The 16,213-nt window shown below is 40.7% G+C and overlaps 1 protein-coding gene across 1 annotated transcript in view; it reads right to left on the bottom strand.

Moving 5' to 3' along the window:
- Positions 1-650: 650 nt before the first annotated feature.
- slc49a4 (solute carrier family 49 member 4) overlaps positions 651-16,213 on the bottom strand; it is a 202,518-nt gene continuing 186,955 nt past the window's right edge. The window contains exon 9 of the mRNA XM_034185770.1: positions 651-771. Coding sequence (XP_034041661.1) covers positions 656-771 — 116 coding nt within the window. The 3' untranslated portion in view covers positions 651-655. The remainder of the gene's footprint in view (positions 772-16,213) is intronic.

Here is a 16,213-nt window from a genome sequence, read left to right on the forward strand (position 1 = left end):
GGGCGAAAAGATGAAGTATTTCTTTATTTGTAAAACCTATACTGAAATATAACTTAACAAAGCGCTCCACAGATCTCATTTTGAGATGCAGTTTTTCTCTCATAAAATTATGTCTTTATTCTCATGAAATTACAAGTTTATTCTTGTAATATTATGACTTTATGCTCGTAATATTATGACTTCATTCTCATAATATTACATGTTTTTTAATAATAAAATTACAAGTTTTTCTCTCATAAAATGACGTCTTTATTCTCGTAATATTACAAGTTTATTCTCATAATATTATGACTTTATTCTCATAATATTACAATTTTTTCTCATAAAATTTCCGGCTTTATTCTTGTAATATTATGACTTTATACTCAAAGTCTTAAAAAAAAACCTCAATGTGGCCCTAAAACGCTGTCAGAATCAAGGGACTGACACATAAAAAGTTGGCAGTAACGTGGCATCAAGTAGATCACATATAAAAATGAAATGCTGGCAAACAGTCTCTTTGTGGAATCATCATCAATCCATCACAACTGTTCCCAATATACACATTAACATCATAAATTATTACATCTTAAAACAGTGCTGGCCTCTTCATGCCTCTCTTCCTTGTATAAGAAATATTTCTGTTTTGTTTTTTTTGTTACTACTGTCGATGAGGTCACACAGACACAAAGACATCCAGGTAGAGGCGATCATAGGATTCCCTGAAGAAGAGGATGAGGAGCAGGCTGAGGAGGCAGGACCCCATCAGACACCAGTTGAGCCAGGACACATCTGGATAGGGAAAAATAAAATGGCGCATTACATAACATATTCAAACCTTTATTTCTCTGCAAAATACATACTGTGCAATGCCTACAACACAACACCCTGTGTTTCCATGACCATGACATTCTTAAATATCTAAGACAACATTTATTTCAATGCTACATCTTGTGAAAACTTCACACTTAAATGCCCTTCTGGATTAAAAAAAAAAATGCTTGTTGCCTTTACAAACCAGCTTCAGCATTGGCTCTATTTTTCAAAACTTTATCTCAACAAATACATTAACAAACAAACAAACAAAAGACAAGGCCACAATAATATTCACAGTATTAACATTAAAAATGGAAAGAGACAGAGAAAAAAATTTAATAAATTGTACAATAACAAAAGTAAAGGGATTCTTTAGGGCCCCTTCAAACATAGTGTGAAGTTTGGTTGATGTGTGCATGAAGCAGGAATTGTATGCAAAATGTGTAGAATCGTCCCTGCCTCTATCGCCTTGTACACCTGTTGCTACAACTATCTGCACACACCAGCAGCTGAAAGACAGAGTGTGCGCTGTGCGAGTCCTTCAAACCCTCCTGCAGCAGGTGTCGGCCAAATTCCAGGTGACACGCATGAACATCTAACACCACTCGTATGGCACTTAGAAAATGTGTGGCCAGTCGCACTCTTGGCACAACAACAGACTGCAGACAATCACTGCCGTATTTGCAGTGAAATTTGTCGAGGTTCCCCACGAGACTTTGCAAACACACACACTGACACGTGGGTGTGTGCGCTCCACTGACAGGAGGTGTGCCTTCTGACAGAAGCATTTGTGGGGATCTGTCATTCTGGACATTCCAGCTGGACAACACCTACTGTGTTTGGACAGACATGGACTAACTGTCCACTGTGAGGCGCGTCTGTCTGATTGCTGTACTTACGTGGACATAAATAAATACATATAGTATGTCTGGCGACAAGCTGCAGCGAACAAACGTGCACATGGAGCGAACATTGACAGCCTGCCAGGATGAAATGGACCGTCGGATGAGAACACGCGGTGGGTGATCTGACCATCACGTCACTCATGTGAGCTCTGTTCAACATGATGTGGTGTCTGTGCTGCGGCGTGCTATCCACAAGACATGCTTGTCAGGCAGAACATGCACGTGGGGTGACTGGATGCACCGAACCGGTAGATGTGGACATGATCAGAGCACACTGCTTCTCATTCATGTCATTTCATTACTGTATGTCAGTGACCATGGGTCATCTACAGAGGAACACACAGATCATATTTGCATTGCTCGCTTGATAAATGTGGTGTTTTTATATGGTGTGTGATTTAAATTTTTTTTTGTAATACTTCCATATCCTTCATGATATGAGGCAGGTTTCCGCAGCTTTCAAAGGACAGCTCCATAGCTCAGTGGTAAAGTTTCTGACTGGCAATCAGAGCTTTTGGAAGGCGCGGGTTCCAGTCCCACAGGAGGTATGTTTTTTTTTCTGTTTTTTTTTTTTCTTTATTCCACATAATCGGTGCGATGTGGTCCACAAGTACCAGCTGGTTTTTATTTTTTATTTATTCCACATAAGCGGCGAGATATGGTCCCACAGGTACCGGCTGGCCTTTATTTTTTATTTATTCTACATAAGCGGACGGTGTGATGTGGTCCCACAGGTACCGGCTGGTTTTTATTTTTTATTTATTCCACATAAGCGGCGCAATGTGGTGCACCTCATACTGTTCCTGCTCGAAAGACACTGTAGCGTGTACGAACTCTCGTACCGGGATCGCGCATGCCTGCACGTCGGCACGATGTTTCGTGGTGCACTAATTTGAACTGTTTTGTGCTGTTTCACCATATCTGACCAAACTTTGTGTGAAGGGGCCCTTAACAATAACTCTCTTGAAGAAGTTCCTTATAGAGATTGGCAGCTTTATGACATTTGGGAGAGTCTATAAGCTTAATACTGCTTATATATTGTTTAAATTCAGCCAGAGGTCTGTGTAAATTGGGGGGCCTACTCAATACGCTACATTGATGAATATGGAATTTACCAAACACATTAAAAGGTTGACAGTGTATTCAATGCTTCTCTCTTGATGAACAAAATATGTAATAACAGATTTACAAAAAAAACAAACAAAAAAAACAATAGGGTGTCTGATTTTACACAACATAAATTTTCCTAATTTAGTTCAAAATGTAATAGACAGAGTGGATGCAATGACAGAATAAGTGTATTAAATTTTCAGAATCATCATTACAGTAATTATATTTATTTTCAATATGTCAGGGCTGTGAAATGAAAATTGTGAAATCCGAGGAAAATTTGCAGGGGGTCGGGGAGCGCAGCTCCCTAGGAGCCGGGGGTCTGTGGCCCACAGAAATCAAATTAATTTTGTATCTAATTATACATTTTCAGCATCTCCTGGAAGAAAAAATCTCAAAAGAAGTGCATATTTAAATGATCCTAGATTCAACCGTTTATTTGAATGATAATGATAATGTTGAAATAACAGAATATGACATGGAAGTAGGACCTGGAATGACTCTCCTTTTAATTGTAAACCAAATTATGCATTCATTCAGAACAATTAAACTACATGAAATTGATGAAAACTAAAAAGACTGTTAAAGCTTATCATAAACCACAGCTTAAGCTTGTAGAATATTCTGACAATCATGGTAAAAGAACATACCTTATAGTAAAAAAGTTGTATATTCTTGTGTGAAATTCTGTAAATCCATCAAAAGCCACAGTCTTTTTTCTAATGAAAGAAAGTCTACATTAATAAAAAGTCACATATTGTTTTGTGAAAAACTGTTTGAAAAGCACAATGTTTATTTTCCAGAGAGAGTAAAATTCTTATCACACTTAAAGTCCCGCTTTACAACAAGTGTCTTAACAGCCACGCTTTGAGAGAGGCATTTTATTCCGCGGAATCCCAGAATCCACAGACACGGATCTATATCTGTTATACAGATTCGTGTCCATGATTTTATAAAACTTGTATCATATCATAAAAAAGGAATGCTTTGCGATAGCCATTTTCCAAACTCAGGATGATCACGATTATAGATCATCAGCATAGCACAACACTGACTCCCTCCTCTTCCCCATGACAAAATCCGCAGAATTCCATGGATCCGCAGAGTTTTCACAGCCCTGATATCTAAAAATGTTGAAAGCTATGCATTTGTGATATACGGTGAGGCAAATAAGTATTTGATCCACTGTCGGTTTTGCAAGTTTTCTGCCTACAAAGAATGGAGAGGTCTGTAATTTTGATCGTAGCTATCGTAGCTGCACTTCACCTGTGAGAGACAGAATCTAATGTTCTGAATATTTTTTGTCTTCTTCATGCCAGGTATAAAGTTGAGTTGTTGTATGGAAATTATATCTTTAGTTACTTCAATATACAAGTATTTAACAGTTTTTTTTTCCCCACAGGGATGTTACAAATGCTATTTTCATCTAATTCAGACAAACGTAGGATTTCACATTTTATAATATTGAGATGTAAACCTGAAGCTTTGAAAAACTCATTGATTATTTGTAAACTAGATTCAATTTGGTGTTTGTTTTTTAAAAACAAAATTGTATCATCAGCTAGTTGATTGATACGGATTTCCCTTTGAAAGATAGATAAGCTGTATATTTTGGGAGAATTCATGAGTTTTAAAGAAAGCAATTCTACAACAATTAAAAATAAGAAGGGAGAAATTGGACAACCTTGACGTTCTGATCGATGGACTGAAAATCTCTGCAAACTGTTGGGATAGATCATTGATTAACCCTAACCCTAACCCTAACCCTGTCCCTCTAAAACATTCTCACAACTGAAATAAAATTTTCCCCAAATCCAGACAAATTTAAGGATTCATAAATAAACGGGTGTTCCACATCGAATGCTTACACAACTGCCTGTGACTCCACAAACTCTGAATAATCAAGTAAATAAAAAATCAGCTGTTACTAATGTATCAGTTGGACATAAAGCCAGATTGAGATTCATTTATAATTTCCTCAAGGTGTCTTTTTAATCTTTTGGCATATACAAGTGCGAGTAATTTGCAGTATATATTCAAAAGGGTAATTAGTCTCCAATTTTCAATTGATAAGGGGTCTTTATTAGGTTTTAGTATCGAGCTAATTAGCCCCTGTTTCAAAGTAGTTGTCATCTCACCTTTATTAATACAGAATACATTTCCGTTAGTGGTGTTTCAATAAGAATCCAAAAACAGAGGTAAAATTCACAGGGCAGGCCATCAATTCCAGAGGACTTTCTAAATTTCATATGTTTCAAGGCTTCAAAAATTCAAAATGTCAGCTAGGTCTGTCACAGTCTGCTTTGAATTAGTTTGAAATGGTGGGAATACTATTTTTAATATTATCTAAAAAGGTTTGGCAAGAGTCAGTGGCTCTGGTTTGTCAGGGGGGTAGGACCCTAGTGATGTCATCAGTACTGGAGGTGGATAGGTTGTGGTGCAGTTACACTTGGCTTGGTAGAACAGGGTCATTTGTGCTGCCTGTCTCATATTAACCTCCAAATTCTGGACACATTGACATGAAGTGTTGACACAACCGGTGCTGTGGCATTTCACTAACCAGCATAACAATGGTTCTTCCTCTTTTATTTGAATATAACAATACTGTGCAGAACAAACAACATGTGACCTTCATTGTATGGGTTGTTCCAATACAGGCATAACTGTGGGGTGAAGGAGCATGAAATATTTTTTGAGTGTCATGCAGAATTACTGGGTAATCGATGATGCCTGCAAACGTATAAGAAATATGTGTTTGTAGCCTTCTATTATGATTCTGAATAATTCAATGACTTTGGCAGTGTTCACTATTATCAGTGACCTACACTTGAACTTAGCCATGATGCAGAATGAGATGTTCTATTTCCTCAGTTCTTACCAAGCTCCATTAACCACAGAAAAGGTGCACCAACTGTTTACAATAATGCTGATTCTGGAGGGCAAATGGAAGCTAACAACACCACTGAACAACCGGCACCTCAATTCATCAGCATGCAGACAAATGACATCTTTCTCTCAGTCCTCTAATGTGCTATGCAAGCTCGCACACACTGTGCAGACAGAGACACTAAATACAAGCACATAGTCTGAGCAAAAATCCAATAAAGTCCACTTTTTGGAAACAATAGTAATACTCAGTAATTCTCAACAGCACATACGAAAAATTCTGTTTGTCTCGACGCAGATATTCAGAAGCATCCACATCATAATGCTGTCAATCTAGTGCTAAAAGAGATTCAGAGAGCGCAGTGCTTGGCAGGCATGACTGCCTTCTTTGAAGCAAATTATGGACTGTGATGGTGTGCTTGGTCAGTCAACAAAGAATGTGTAAGTGTAAAAAATATATACAGTGCATCCGGAGAGTATTCACAGCACTTCACTTTTTCCACATTTTGGTATGTTACAGCCTTATTCTAAAATGGAGTGGATTCATTTTATCCCTCAAAATTCTACTCACAACACCTCATAATGACATGACTTTTTATTTTTTTTTATTTTTGCAAATTAAAAAAAAAAAAAAAAAGATATCACATGTACTCACAGTATTCACAACCTTTGCTCAATACTCTTGATGCACCTTTGGCAGCAATTACAGCCTCAAGTCTTCTTGAATATGATGCCACAACCATAGCACACCTATCTTTGGGCAGTTTTGGACATTCCTCTTTGCAGAACCTCTCAACCTCCAGCAGGCTGGATGGGGAGCGTCGGTGCACAGCCATTTTCAGATCTCTCCAGAGATGTTCAATCAGATTCAGGTCTGGGCTCTGGCTGGGCCCCTCAAGGACATTCACAGAGTTGTCCTGAAGCCACTCCTTTGATATTGTGGCTGTGTGGTTAAGGTCAACGTCCTGCTGAAAGATGAACCGTTGCCGAAGTCTGAGGTCAAGAGCGCTCTGGAGCAGGTTTTCATCCAGGATGTCTCTGTACATTGCTGCATTCATCTTTCCCTCAATCCTGACTTGTCTCCCACTTCCTGCCACTGAAAAACATCCCCACAGCATGATGCTACCACCACCATGCTTCACTGTAGGGATGGTACCTGGTTTCCTCCAAACATGACGCCTGGCATTCACGCCAAAGAGTTCCATCTTTGTCTCATCAGACCAGAGAATTTTGTTTCTCATGGTCTGAGAGTCCTTCAGTTGCCTTCTGGCAAACTCCAAGCCATGTGCCTTTTACTAAGGAGTGGCCTCCCTCAGGCCACTTTACCATACAGGTCTGATTGGTGGATTGCTGCAGAGATGGTTGTTCTTCTGGAAAGTTCTCCTCTCTCCACAGAGGAATGCTGGAGCTCTGACAAAGTGACCATCTGGTTCTTGGTCACCTCCCTGACCAAGGCCCTTCTCCCCAATTGCTCAGTTTACACAGGCGGTCTGCTCTAGAAGAGTCCTGGTGTATCTGAACTTCGTCCATTTATGGATGATGGAGGCCACTGTGCTCACAGGGACCTTCAAAGCAGCAGAAATGTTTCTATACCCTTCCCCAGATTTGTGCCTCTGAGCAATCCTGATGCTTGGTTTGTGCTCTGACATGCTCTGTCAAATGTGGGACCTTATATGTAGACAGGTGTGTGCCTTTACAAATCATGTCCAGTCAACTGAATTTATCACAGGTGGACTCCAATTAAGCTGCAGAAACATCTCAAGGATGATCAGCACAAATGGGATGCACCTGAGCTCAATTTTAAGCTTCATGGCAAAGGCTGTGAATAATTATGCACGTGTGAGTTCCTTGTTTATTTATTTATTTTAAGAAATTTGCAAAAATCTAGAAAAAAGAAAAAACTTTTTTTCACATTGCCATTATGAGCATTGTGTGTAGAATTTTGAAGAAAAAAAATTATTTTTTTCCACAAAATGTAGAAGAATTAAAGCGCTGTGAAAACCTGGGGGAGGGGGAGGATATTTTCAGTGTTGTATCAAGCTCCCAAAGCAGTCTCATTAATCAGGGGCAGGTGACTTGGTGTGAAAGCAGGTTAATAGAGTTTTGTTTATCTGACCTGATGTCCAACTCTCACATGTACACTCAACAAACACTCATCTATTTAAAGCTGAGATATAGTAAATGTGTGTTTCCAGCCTAAATGCATTTCTTCTCATTTTCAACAACATTCCTTCAGTGCCTTCAGTATTTTGTTTCAGCTGCAGTCACATTATGGATTGTCAATATTCTGCAGAAATGGGACAGGATAGAAGCTTGATTTTGTTTCCAAAATGGTTATTATTATGAAACTATGTAATGTTACAACTGCAATGGCCAAAAATTTAAATGACATTTAATGGCGAAATTTAAATCACAAACTGGGTAGCAGCCTGACATCACTGATTGTTAGCAGAACATGATTTATTCTCAATAATATAACAGGCTAGTTTGGAACCAGATGAATGCTAATCTAACCAGTGCAGGTGCTACTCAGAAGAACAAACATTTAATATCAAACACTGTTTTGAAACTCACTGCAAACCACATTAATCAGATTTTAGGGCAGGTTATACTTCAGTAGGGCAGATACGTAAGACAAGGTGATATATGATGGATGCTACAATTAAATTGTTGTTAGTCAGCCAATCTTTTTCTTTCACCACAGCAGATTAATCGTTTCCATCTCACGCTGTTCTCTGTCACACCAACCACCGGCATGTCTTTCATCACCACATCTATAAACCTCCTCTTTGGCATCCCTCTTCTCCTCCTGCCTGGTGGCTCCATCCTCAGCATCCTTCTCCCGATATACACTGGGTCCCTCCTCTGCACATGTCAAAACCATCTCAATCTCGCCTCTTTGATTTTCAATTTAAATTTCAGTTTCAATTTATTTTCATTTATATAGCGCCAAATCACAACAGAGTTGCCTCAAGGCACTTCACACAAGTAAGGTCTAACCTTACTAACCCCCACAGCAAAAGTGGTAAGGAAGAACTCCCTCTGAGGAAGAAACCTCAAGCAGACCAGACTCAAAGGGGTGACCCTCTGCTTGGGCCATGCTACAGACATAAATTACAGAACAATTCATAAAACAAATATACAGGAAAAGCTGTTGGTGCACAGGACAGGAGGGTCTCCAGCACAATGACCACACCCATCTCTGGATGGAGCTGCACCTTAAACAGAGAGAAAAAACATAATCAAGCAGAAGAAAGACAAGAAATACAGTATAATCTGTCACCATTAAACAACAAGAAAAACAGGAAATACAAAGGTGATTGTCGGCTTTGTCTCCAAACTGTCCCACCTGAGCTGTCCCTCTGATATGTTCATTCCTAACCCTGCCCATTCTTGTCACTCCCAAAGAGAATTGCACCATCTTCAGCTCTGCCACCTCCAGCTCTGCCTTCAGTCTTTTTGTTAGTGTCACCATCTCTAAGCCATACAACATAGCTGGTCTCACTACTGTCTTGTAAACTTTCCCCTTCACTCTTGCAGATATTCTTCAGTCACAAATGACTCCTGCCACCTTCCTCCACCCTGCCTGCACTCTCTTCTTCACCTCTCTACCACACTCTCCATTACTTTGGACAGCTGACCCCAAGTATTTAAACTAATCTACTTTCACCACTTCGACTGCTATTCTACTGGTCTCCCTCATATTCAGAAACATGTACCATACTCTCCTCTTGACTTTCCCCTGCTCTCCAGAGCATTTGTCCACCTTTCCAGGTTAGACTCAACCTGCTCTCTACTTTCACTGCAGATCACAATGTCATCTGCATTATAGTCCATGGAGAGTCCTGTCTGATCTCATCTGTCAACCTGTCCATTATCACTGTGAACAAGAAGGGACTCAGACCTGATCCTTAGTGTAATCCCACCTCCACCTTGACTAAATCTATCATCCTTACTGCATATCTCACCACTGTCACACTATCCTTGTACAACCCCAATTCCAATGAAGTTGGGACGTTGTGTAAAATGTAAAAAAAAAAAAAAAAAATCAGAATACAATGATTTGCAAATCCTCTTCAACCTATATTTAATTGAATACACCACAAAGACACGATATTTAATGTTCAAACTGATATTTGTTCATTTTTAAATGGATGCCTGCAACACGTTTCAAAAACGCTGGGACAGTGGTATGTTTACCACTGTGTTACATCACCTTTCCTTCTCAATAAGTGTTTGGGAACTGAGGACACTAATTGTTGAAGCTTTGTAGGTTGAATTCTTTTCCATTCTTGCTTGATGTACGACTTCAGTTGTTCAACAGTTCGGGGTCTCCGTTGTTGTATTTTGCGCTTCATAATGTGCCACATATTTTCAATGGGCGACAGGTCTGGACTGCAGACAGGCCAGTCGAGTACACAAACTCTTACTATGAAGCCACGCTGTTGTAACATGTGCAGAATGTGGCTTGGCATTGTCTTGCTGAAATAAGCAGGGACGTCCCTGAAAAAGACGTTGCTTGGATGGCAGAATGTGTTGCTCCAAAACCTGGATGTACCTTTCAGCATTGATGGTGCCATCACAGATGTGGAAGTTGCCCATGCCATGGGCACTAACACACCCCCATACCATCACAGATGCTGGCTTTTGAACTTTGCGCTGGTAACAATCTGGATGGTCTTTTTCTGTGAAATACTGGTGAGTCACTATTAATAATTTCTTATGTGTCCGACCTCGTTCGTTGATCATTAAGATTAATTCGTTAGTTCTAAATGCCATCATAATTATTTATAGGAAAACGTTCTATTTTTATTTCTCAAACAAATGTTTGGGCCTGAAAACAGTTTGGTATTATTTTCCTACTAAGGTTTGAACTTTGAGAGTGTTTACACATGAGAGAAAAGTGAGAAAATGTTCATGCCTGATTGAGAAAGTGTATAAACTGTGTAGTGAGGGGTTTTACAGCTTTGAAATGTCTATAATAATTGTAAAAAATAACGCTGACTAACGTCGCAGTTTCGCGTATTTCGGGCTATTTTTTAGAATTAATCCAGCGATTAATGAGGGACCACTGTAACACTTTATTGATTATATACTACAAAACAATTGATACGACGGCCGCTTTTGACGCTCTATTGTCACGCATCGTGATTGGTGGAGTTGTTTTTCATTGCCGTCTTTCCGGCTTCTATGTCATAAAATGAGGGTGTGTCTGAAGCAGAGTCTGAATATTTATGGGCGTGTTTATTATAATTACGATCATTTCCACCCGCCGCATTTATCAAGATCACGTCAGGCGTACGCCAGAAATGGGCAGGTGCGCACTGCTTGATACATGTCACGGCGACTTCGGTGTATTTCAAGTTTACGCCACAAGTGCGCAACATTGATACATGAGGCCCAATGTAAGAAAGTCCCTTCAGCTCCTTCCTTGTTTTCACTTTGGGTCGCCACAGCAGATCCTAGGTGGATCTGCATGTTGATTTGGCACAAGTTTTACACGAGATGCCCTTCCAGAACCAACTCCACATTACCTGGAGAAATGTATAGCAGGAACGTTCCACACTGAAACCAAGCACACTAACCACTTGTTCACCACCCCTGTCCTGTATGGCAGTGATTCTCAACCGGGGTGCCGCGGCACCCTAGGGTGCCGTGATCAATTGTCAGGGGTGCCGTGGGCAATTATCAAATATTATCGGGTGTATGTGCTGTAATAGTGTGGCAGATGGTGTAATGCTCTTTTATTCCAGTAGATGGCAGCAAGGCGCGCAGTAGCGCTGAGCCGTGTGCCGACAAGGAGGCGTGATCGCCATTTTAATTCTGGGCAAGTTAGTGATTTGTGTGCGTAGAAGTTCACTTAGTCTCGTCAAGAGACAGGTGGAATTTGCTGGAAAGCTGTGCATGTTGGCAAAGTCACAAACAGAAGAACAAGGGAGACAATATTTCCTTCCATAAGTAAGTGGTTTTGGTTATTGTTGTCACTTTGTCCGTGATATTTGGATGATAAACAGCTGTATGTCTCCTGCCGTACCTGTGTCGCCCGATGACACAGATCATTAATTTCACTTATGTCTAGTTGATATTTTCCACTGCTAGACCAATGCCTAGTTAAAATTCTTGTCGTTAGTGACTAAAACTTGTTCGACAAGACTGGGGAGTTTTTTTTTTTTTTTGCACCTTAAAATAATGAGATTAATGACCCGCGCTGTGCTGTAACACACACAGAAATGTGCACACAAACACCGCTGACTTCATGAATGAAACTCGGTCAATAAAGGATAATTGTGTAAAAATATAATATATATAAATGTATTGTGATGGTTTTAGGAGCCGCGCTGCGTTGAACAGCAGCAGCTCAGCTGAGCAGCGCAGCTTAACAGCGCAGATCCGTGTAACTTTCAACACTAATATTTGGGAATGTGTGTGTGTCAGAGTAAGTTTAATACTTTCCTGACATAATTTAATGTAATTTAATTTTACTGGCTCGATATCCAGGACAAAATGGCATTTTAACACGTATTTTGCGAGCATTTTTCTGAGTGTGTTCAGTCGCGAATCTCCATTGAAAATGCATTAACATCCGGGAACTTCGTCAATATTTTGCCCGGTTAGGAGACGTCATGTCGCTGTTCATGAAGGGACGTTTTCGTTTAATGTGCAGCAATGGGACTGCGCTCTCTAGTTCTTATATACAGCTCCATGACTATAGTATACTATGTTACGTCATATCTGTACCGCACGTGTTGCTAATGTGCTAACGCACCGTGTAGAGACAGTCGAGTTAGTGGTGCGTGACACATGACAGTGGTGTGCCGCAGGATTTTGTAAATATAAAAAGGGTGCCGCGGCTCAAAAAAGGTTGAAAATCACTGCTGTATGGGGTAAATGTAACATACTGATGTAATTTTCTTGGACCAGGGGTTTTCAAAGTGTGGGAAAGTGAGCCCCCCCACCGACACACACACAATTTCAACATCTTCGTGTGTTTATTCTTTTACACGTTAAATACATTTTAAATATATTGATGTGTTTTTAAGGAACTTTACACCCCTTTCAAACATTTTAAAATTCTATTCTATTTTTACCTTTTGTCATATTTTAAACAGTTTTTTAAAAAAAACATTTAAACATCTCTGTGTTTTTAAACGTCTTTGACATAACTAATGCATTTTAACATAAATAATATTAATTAGACTTTTATACATATTTAGTCTCTCATCTTGTCTCACCTCTTGTTTAGTGCAAGCAATGAGTCTGGGTCTTGGATGCACACAGGCGACTGATGTGGGGATGCGCTGTGTCGAGGAGCAAACAAAGATTTTCCTCTACTTTCTTCTTTTTTTGGTTGCCCCAAACTCTGTCTTCTCATTGGTAGATTTACACACTAAAAATGTACCCATTTTGCTCCTGGCCTGTTAGCTAACAATGTTTTCTTTTTCCTTTTTTTCTCCCTTCTTTTTTTTGTTGGTTAACAGTGTTTACAGTTATTTTTTGCACCCCCCTGAAGAACTCTGGTGCCCCCCAAGTTTGAAAACCACAGTTTAAAAACACTGTCTTGGACCATTTAAAGTTGTTTGATATGTTCCAACATAGCAAAGTTAAGTTGACTTGTAACTACTGTTTTAAAAGTAGTTGTAACTACCCTATTAAATTAAGTAACTCATGATCATACACAATGTATAAATTAATCATTTCTGTTTTTATTTGGTTTTCATATGCATCGAGGATTATATTTCCATAAGTTTGTTTTCCCTAATGATAAAAAGAAATACAAATAACATTTAATTCAGAAAAAAATTAATAATTAATAAAACTGCTCAATTTCTTTCCTGATGTAAATATTTCTTCAAAAATCATTGTAGCCATCTTTAGAAATACATTCTGTTTGCAATATTATGGTGAAGTGAGGAGGAGAAAATGAGTGATTTTGTTGATAATTTACTGTCACAATGTAAAACGGACAGGTGGTGATGATGGTGTCCCTTATTATCACTCAGCCAGAACAACCGGATGACAGACACAAATGACAATTCAATTGTTCAGTCGTGCTGTGAACTATATCAGGTTTTTTGCGAGGTTATTATCATCAGAGGGACGTCAGGGGCTCCATCATGTTAACAGTCTATTACTGTAGCTGTCACAGTCAGCAGATCGCTGCTGTAGATGAAGGTAGAGATGTCATGTCTTACGGCATCTTACGGCCTTAAGTGAAGTTGTTGCAATGGATGTGGGAACATTACTTATTATTAAATATTTTTTTCCAACAGATCTGTAAGAAATGGCGGCACGTGTAGACGCAGCGGCCCGGCGCTCTTCCTTTGACAGCAGAAATCCACAGAGAAATACTATTACTCGAACCAAAATTATTGAACTGGAACAATATTGGACCGGCTGGACGCCGGAAGGATTCAGTTTGTTCCCAGATGAAATACATCGGCAAGGACGGATTGAGAAGATGGACCGAGAGCGGACCGTGCAGCAGGAGTGCACAAGCCAAAGCCGAAGGAAGCAGAAGAGTCTACGGACAGAGCGGAGGCAGCGAAGACGGTGTGGAAGACGCCAGAAACGAGGCAAGTGTGCCGGCAGCCGGGCTCGGCTAGCTGCCAACCCACACAAACCGGCTGTTCCTTGCATCTTTTTAGCAAACGTTCGCTCGTTGGTTAATAAAATGGACGAGATTAAACTACGCGACACCAACAACGCGATGGATAGCTGCCTCTTGGTGATGACAGAGACGTGGCTTCATGGAAATATTCCCGACCAGGCTGTGGAGTTAGCAGGTCGCACAATCTACCGGGCGGACCGCACAACAAACTCCGGTAAGACCGGGGGAGGGGGCGTGTGTGTCTACGTTCATAACAAGTGGTGCACGGACACTACGGTCATTGAGAAGCACTGCTGCCCCGACCTAGAATTTTTATTATTAAAATGCAGACCCTATTACTTGCCGAGAGAAATTGGCCGAGTGTTTGTAGCTGCTGTGTATGTACACCCGCGTGCAAATGCTAAAATTGCGATGTCCAAGCTGTATGACAGCATAACCAGACAGCAGAATAAACACCCAGATAGCTTTTTTATTGTGGCTGGGGATTTTAACCACACAAATTTAAAGACTGTGCTCCCCAGGTTCTACAAAAATGTGGATATCAGGACGAGGAAAAGCAAAACATTAGACCAGGTTTACACTAGCTCTCCAGAGGCATACAAAGCCCGTCCCTCCCCCTACCTGGGCCACTCTGATCACCTTTCTTTGATACTGACACCAGCCTACAAACCACTCATCTGTAGGTCTAAACCGCTGAATAAAACAATTCAGTGTTGGACTGAAGAGACCAAACTGCTTTGAGGACACAGAGTGGGACATTTTTGAGGACACAGACATTGAGCATTTTACTGACTCAGTCCTGTCATACATTTCTTTTTCTATGGACAATGCAACAACTAAAAAGGTGGTGAAGGTCTTCCCCAACCAAAAACCCTGGTTTAGTAAAACATGGCACTGAGGTCAGGGAACAGAGACTCATACAGACAGGCCAGAGCACACCTGACCCGAGGTATTAAGGCTGCCAAGGCAAACTACAGGAAGCGCATAGAGGCCAACTTCATAGAGGGCAACGCACGCTCCATGTGGAAGGGTATCCAAAACATCACGGATTATAAAAAATGCCACATCACTCCCCTTGACGCAGATGTGGCTTTCCTGGACCAGCTCAATGCCTTTTTCTCCCGCTTTGAGGAAGGAAGAGGACAGGCTGAAGACACGTTGTTGCTGCCATCAACATCACCTTACAGTCAGCCCCTTGTTATCCAGCAGCACCAGGTACTGCAGGTACTGAGGAAGATCGATATCAGCAAGGCACCTGGGCCCGACAACGTGCCAGGGAGGCTGCTGAAGTTGTGTGCTTACCAACTAGCTGATGTGTTTACAAAGATTTTTAATCAATCACTGCAGCAGACCACAGTCCCCGCCTGCCTGAAAACTGCCAGGATCATTCCTGTGCCCAAATGCTCTGCCATTTCGGGACTGAATGACTACCGGCCGGTGGCTCTGACACCAGTGATAATGAAGTGTATGGAAAAGCTGGTGCTCAACTACATCAAGGACAAGATTCCACCCGGCCTCGACAAGCACCAGTTTGCATACAAGTCCAATAGGTGCACAGATGACGCAGTTTCCATTGTGCTTCATTCTGCTCTCAGCCACTTGGAAAATCCAAACACTTATGTCCGAATGCTGTTTGTTGATTTCAGCTCAGCGTTCAATTCCATCAGCCCTAGTAGGCTTGTCAACAAACTGCAGGCATTGAAGCTTGGAACCCCGCTATGCCTATGGATTAAGGACTTTCTGACAAACAGACGGCAGTATGTGAGAATAGGCAACTCCACATCCGCTTCCACTGTCATCAACACTGGCGTGCCACAAGGGTGTGTACTAAGCCCCATCTTGTACACACTATACACCCATGACTGCGTTGCTATTCACAGCGCCACCAACTCTGTCATCACATTTGCTG

Source organism: Thalassophryne amazonica, chromosome 14 (assembly GCF_902500255.1).
Source record: "Thalassophryne amazonica chromosome 14, fThaAma1.1, whole genome shotgun sequence".
NCBI classification, from domain to species: Eukaryota; Metazoa; Chordata; class Actinopteri; order Batrachoidiformes; family Batrachoididae; genus Thalassophryne; species Thalassophryne amazonica.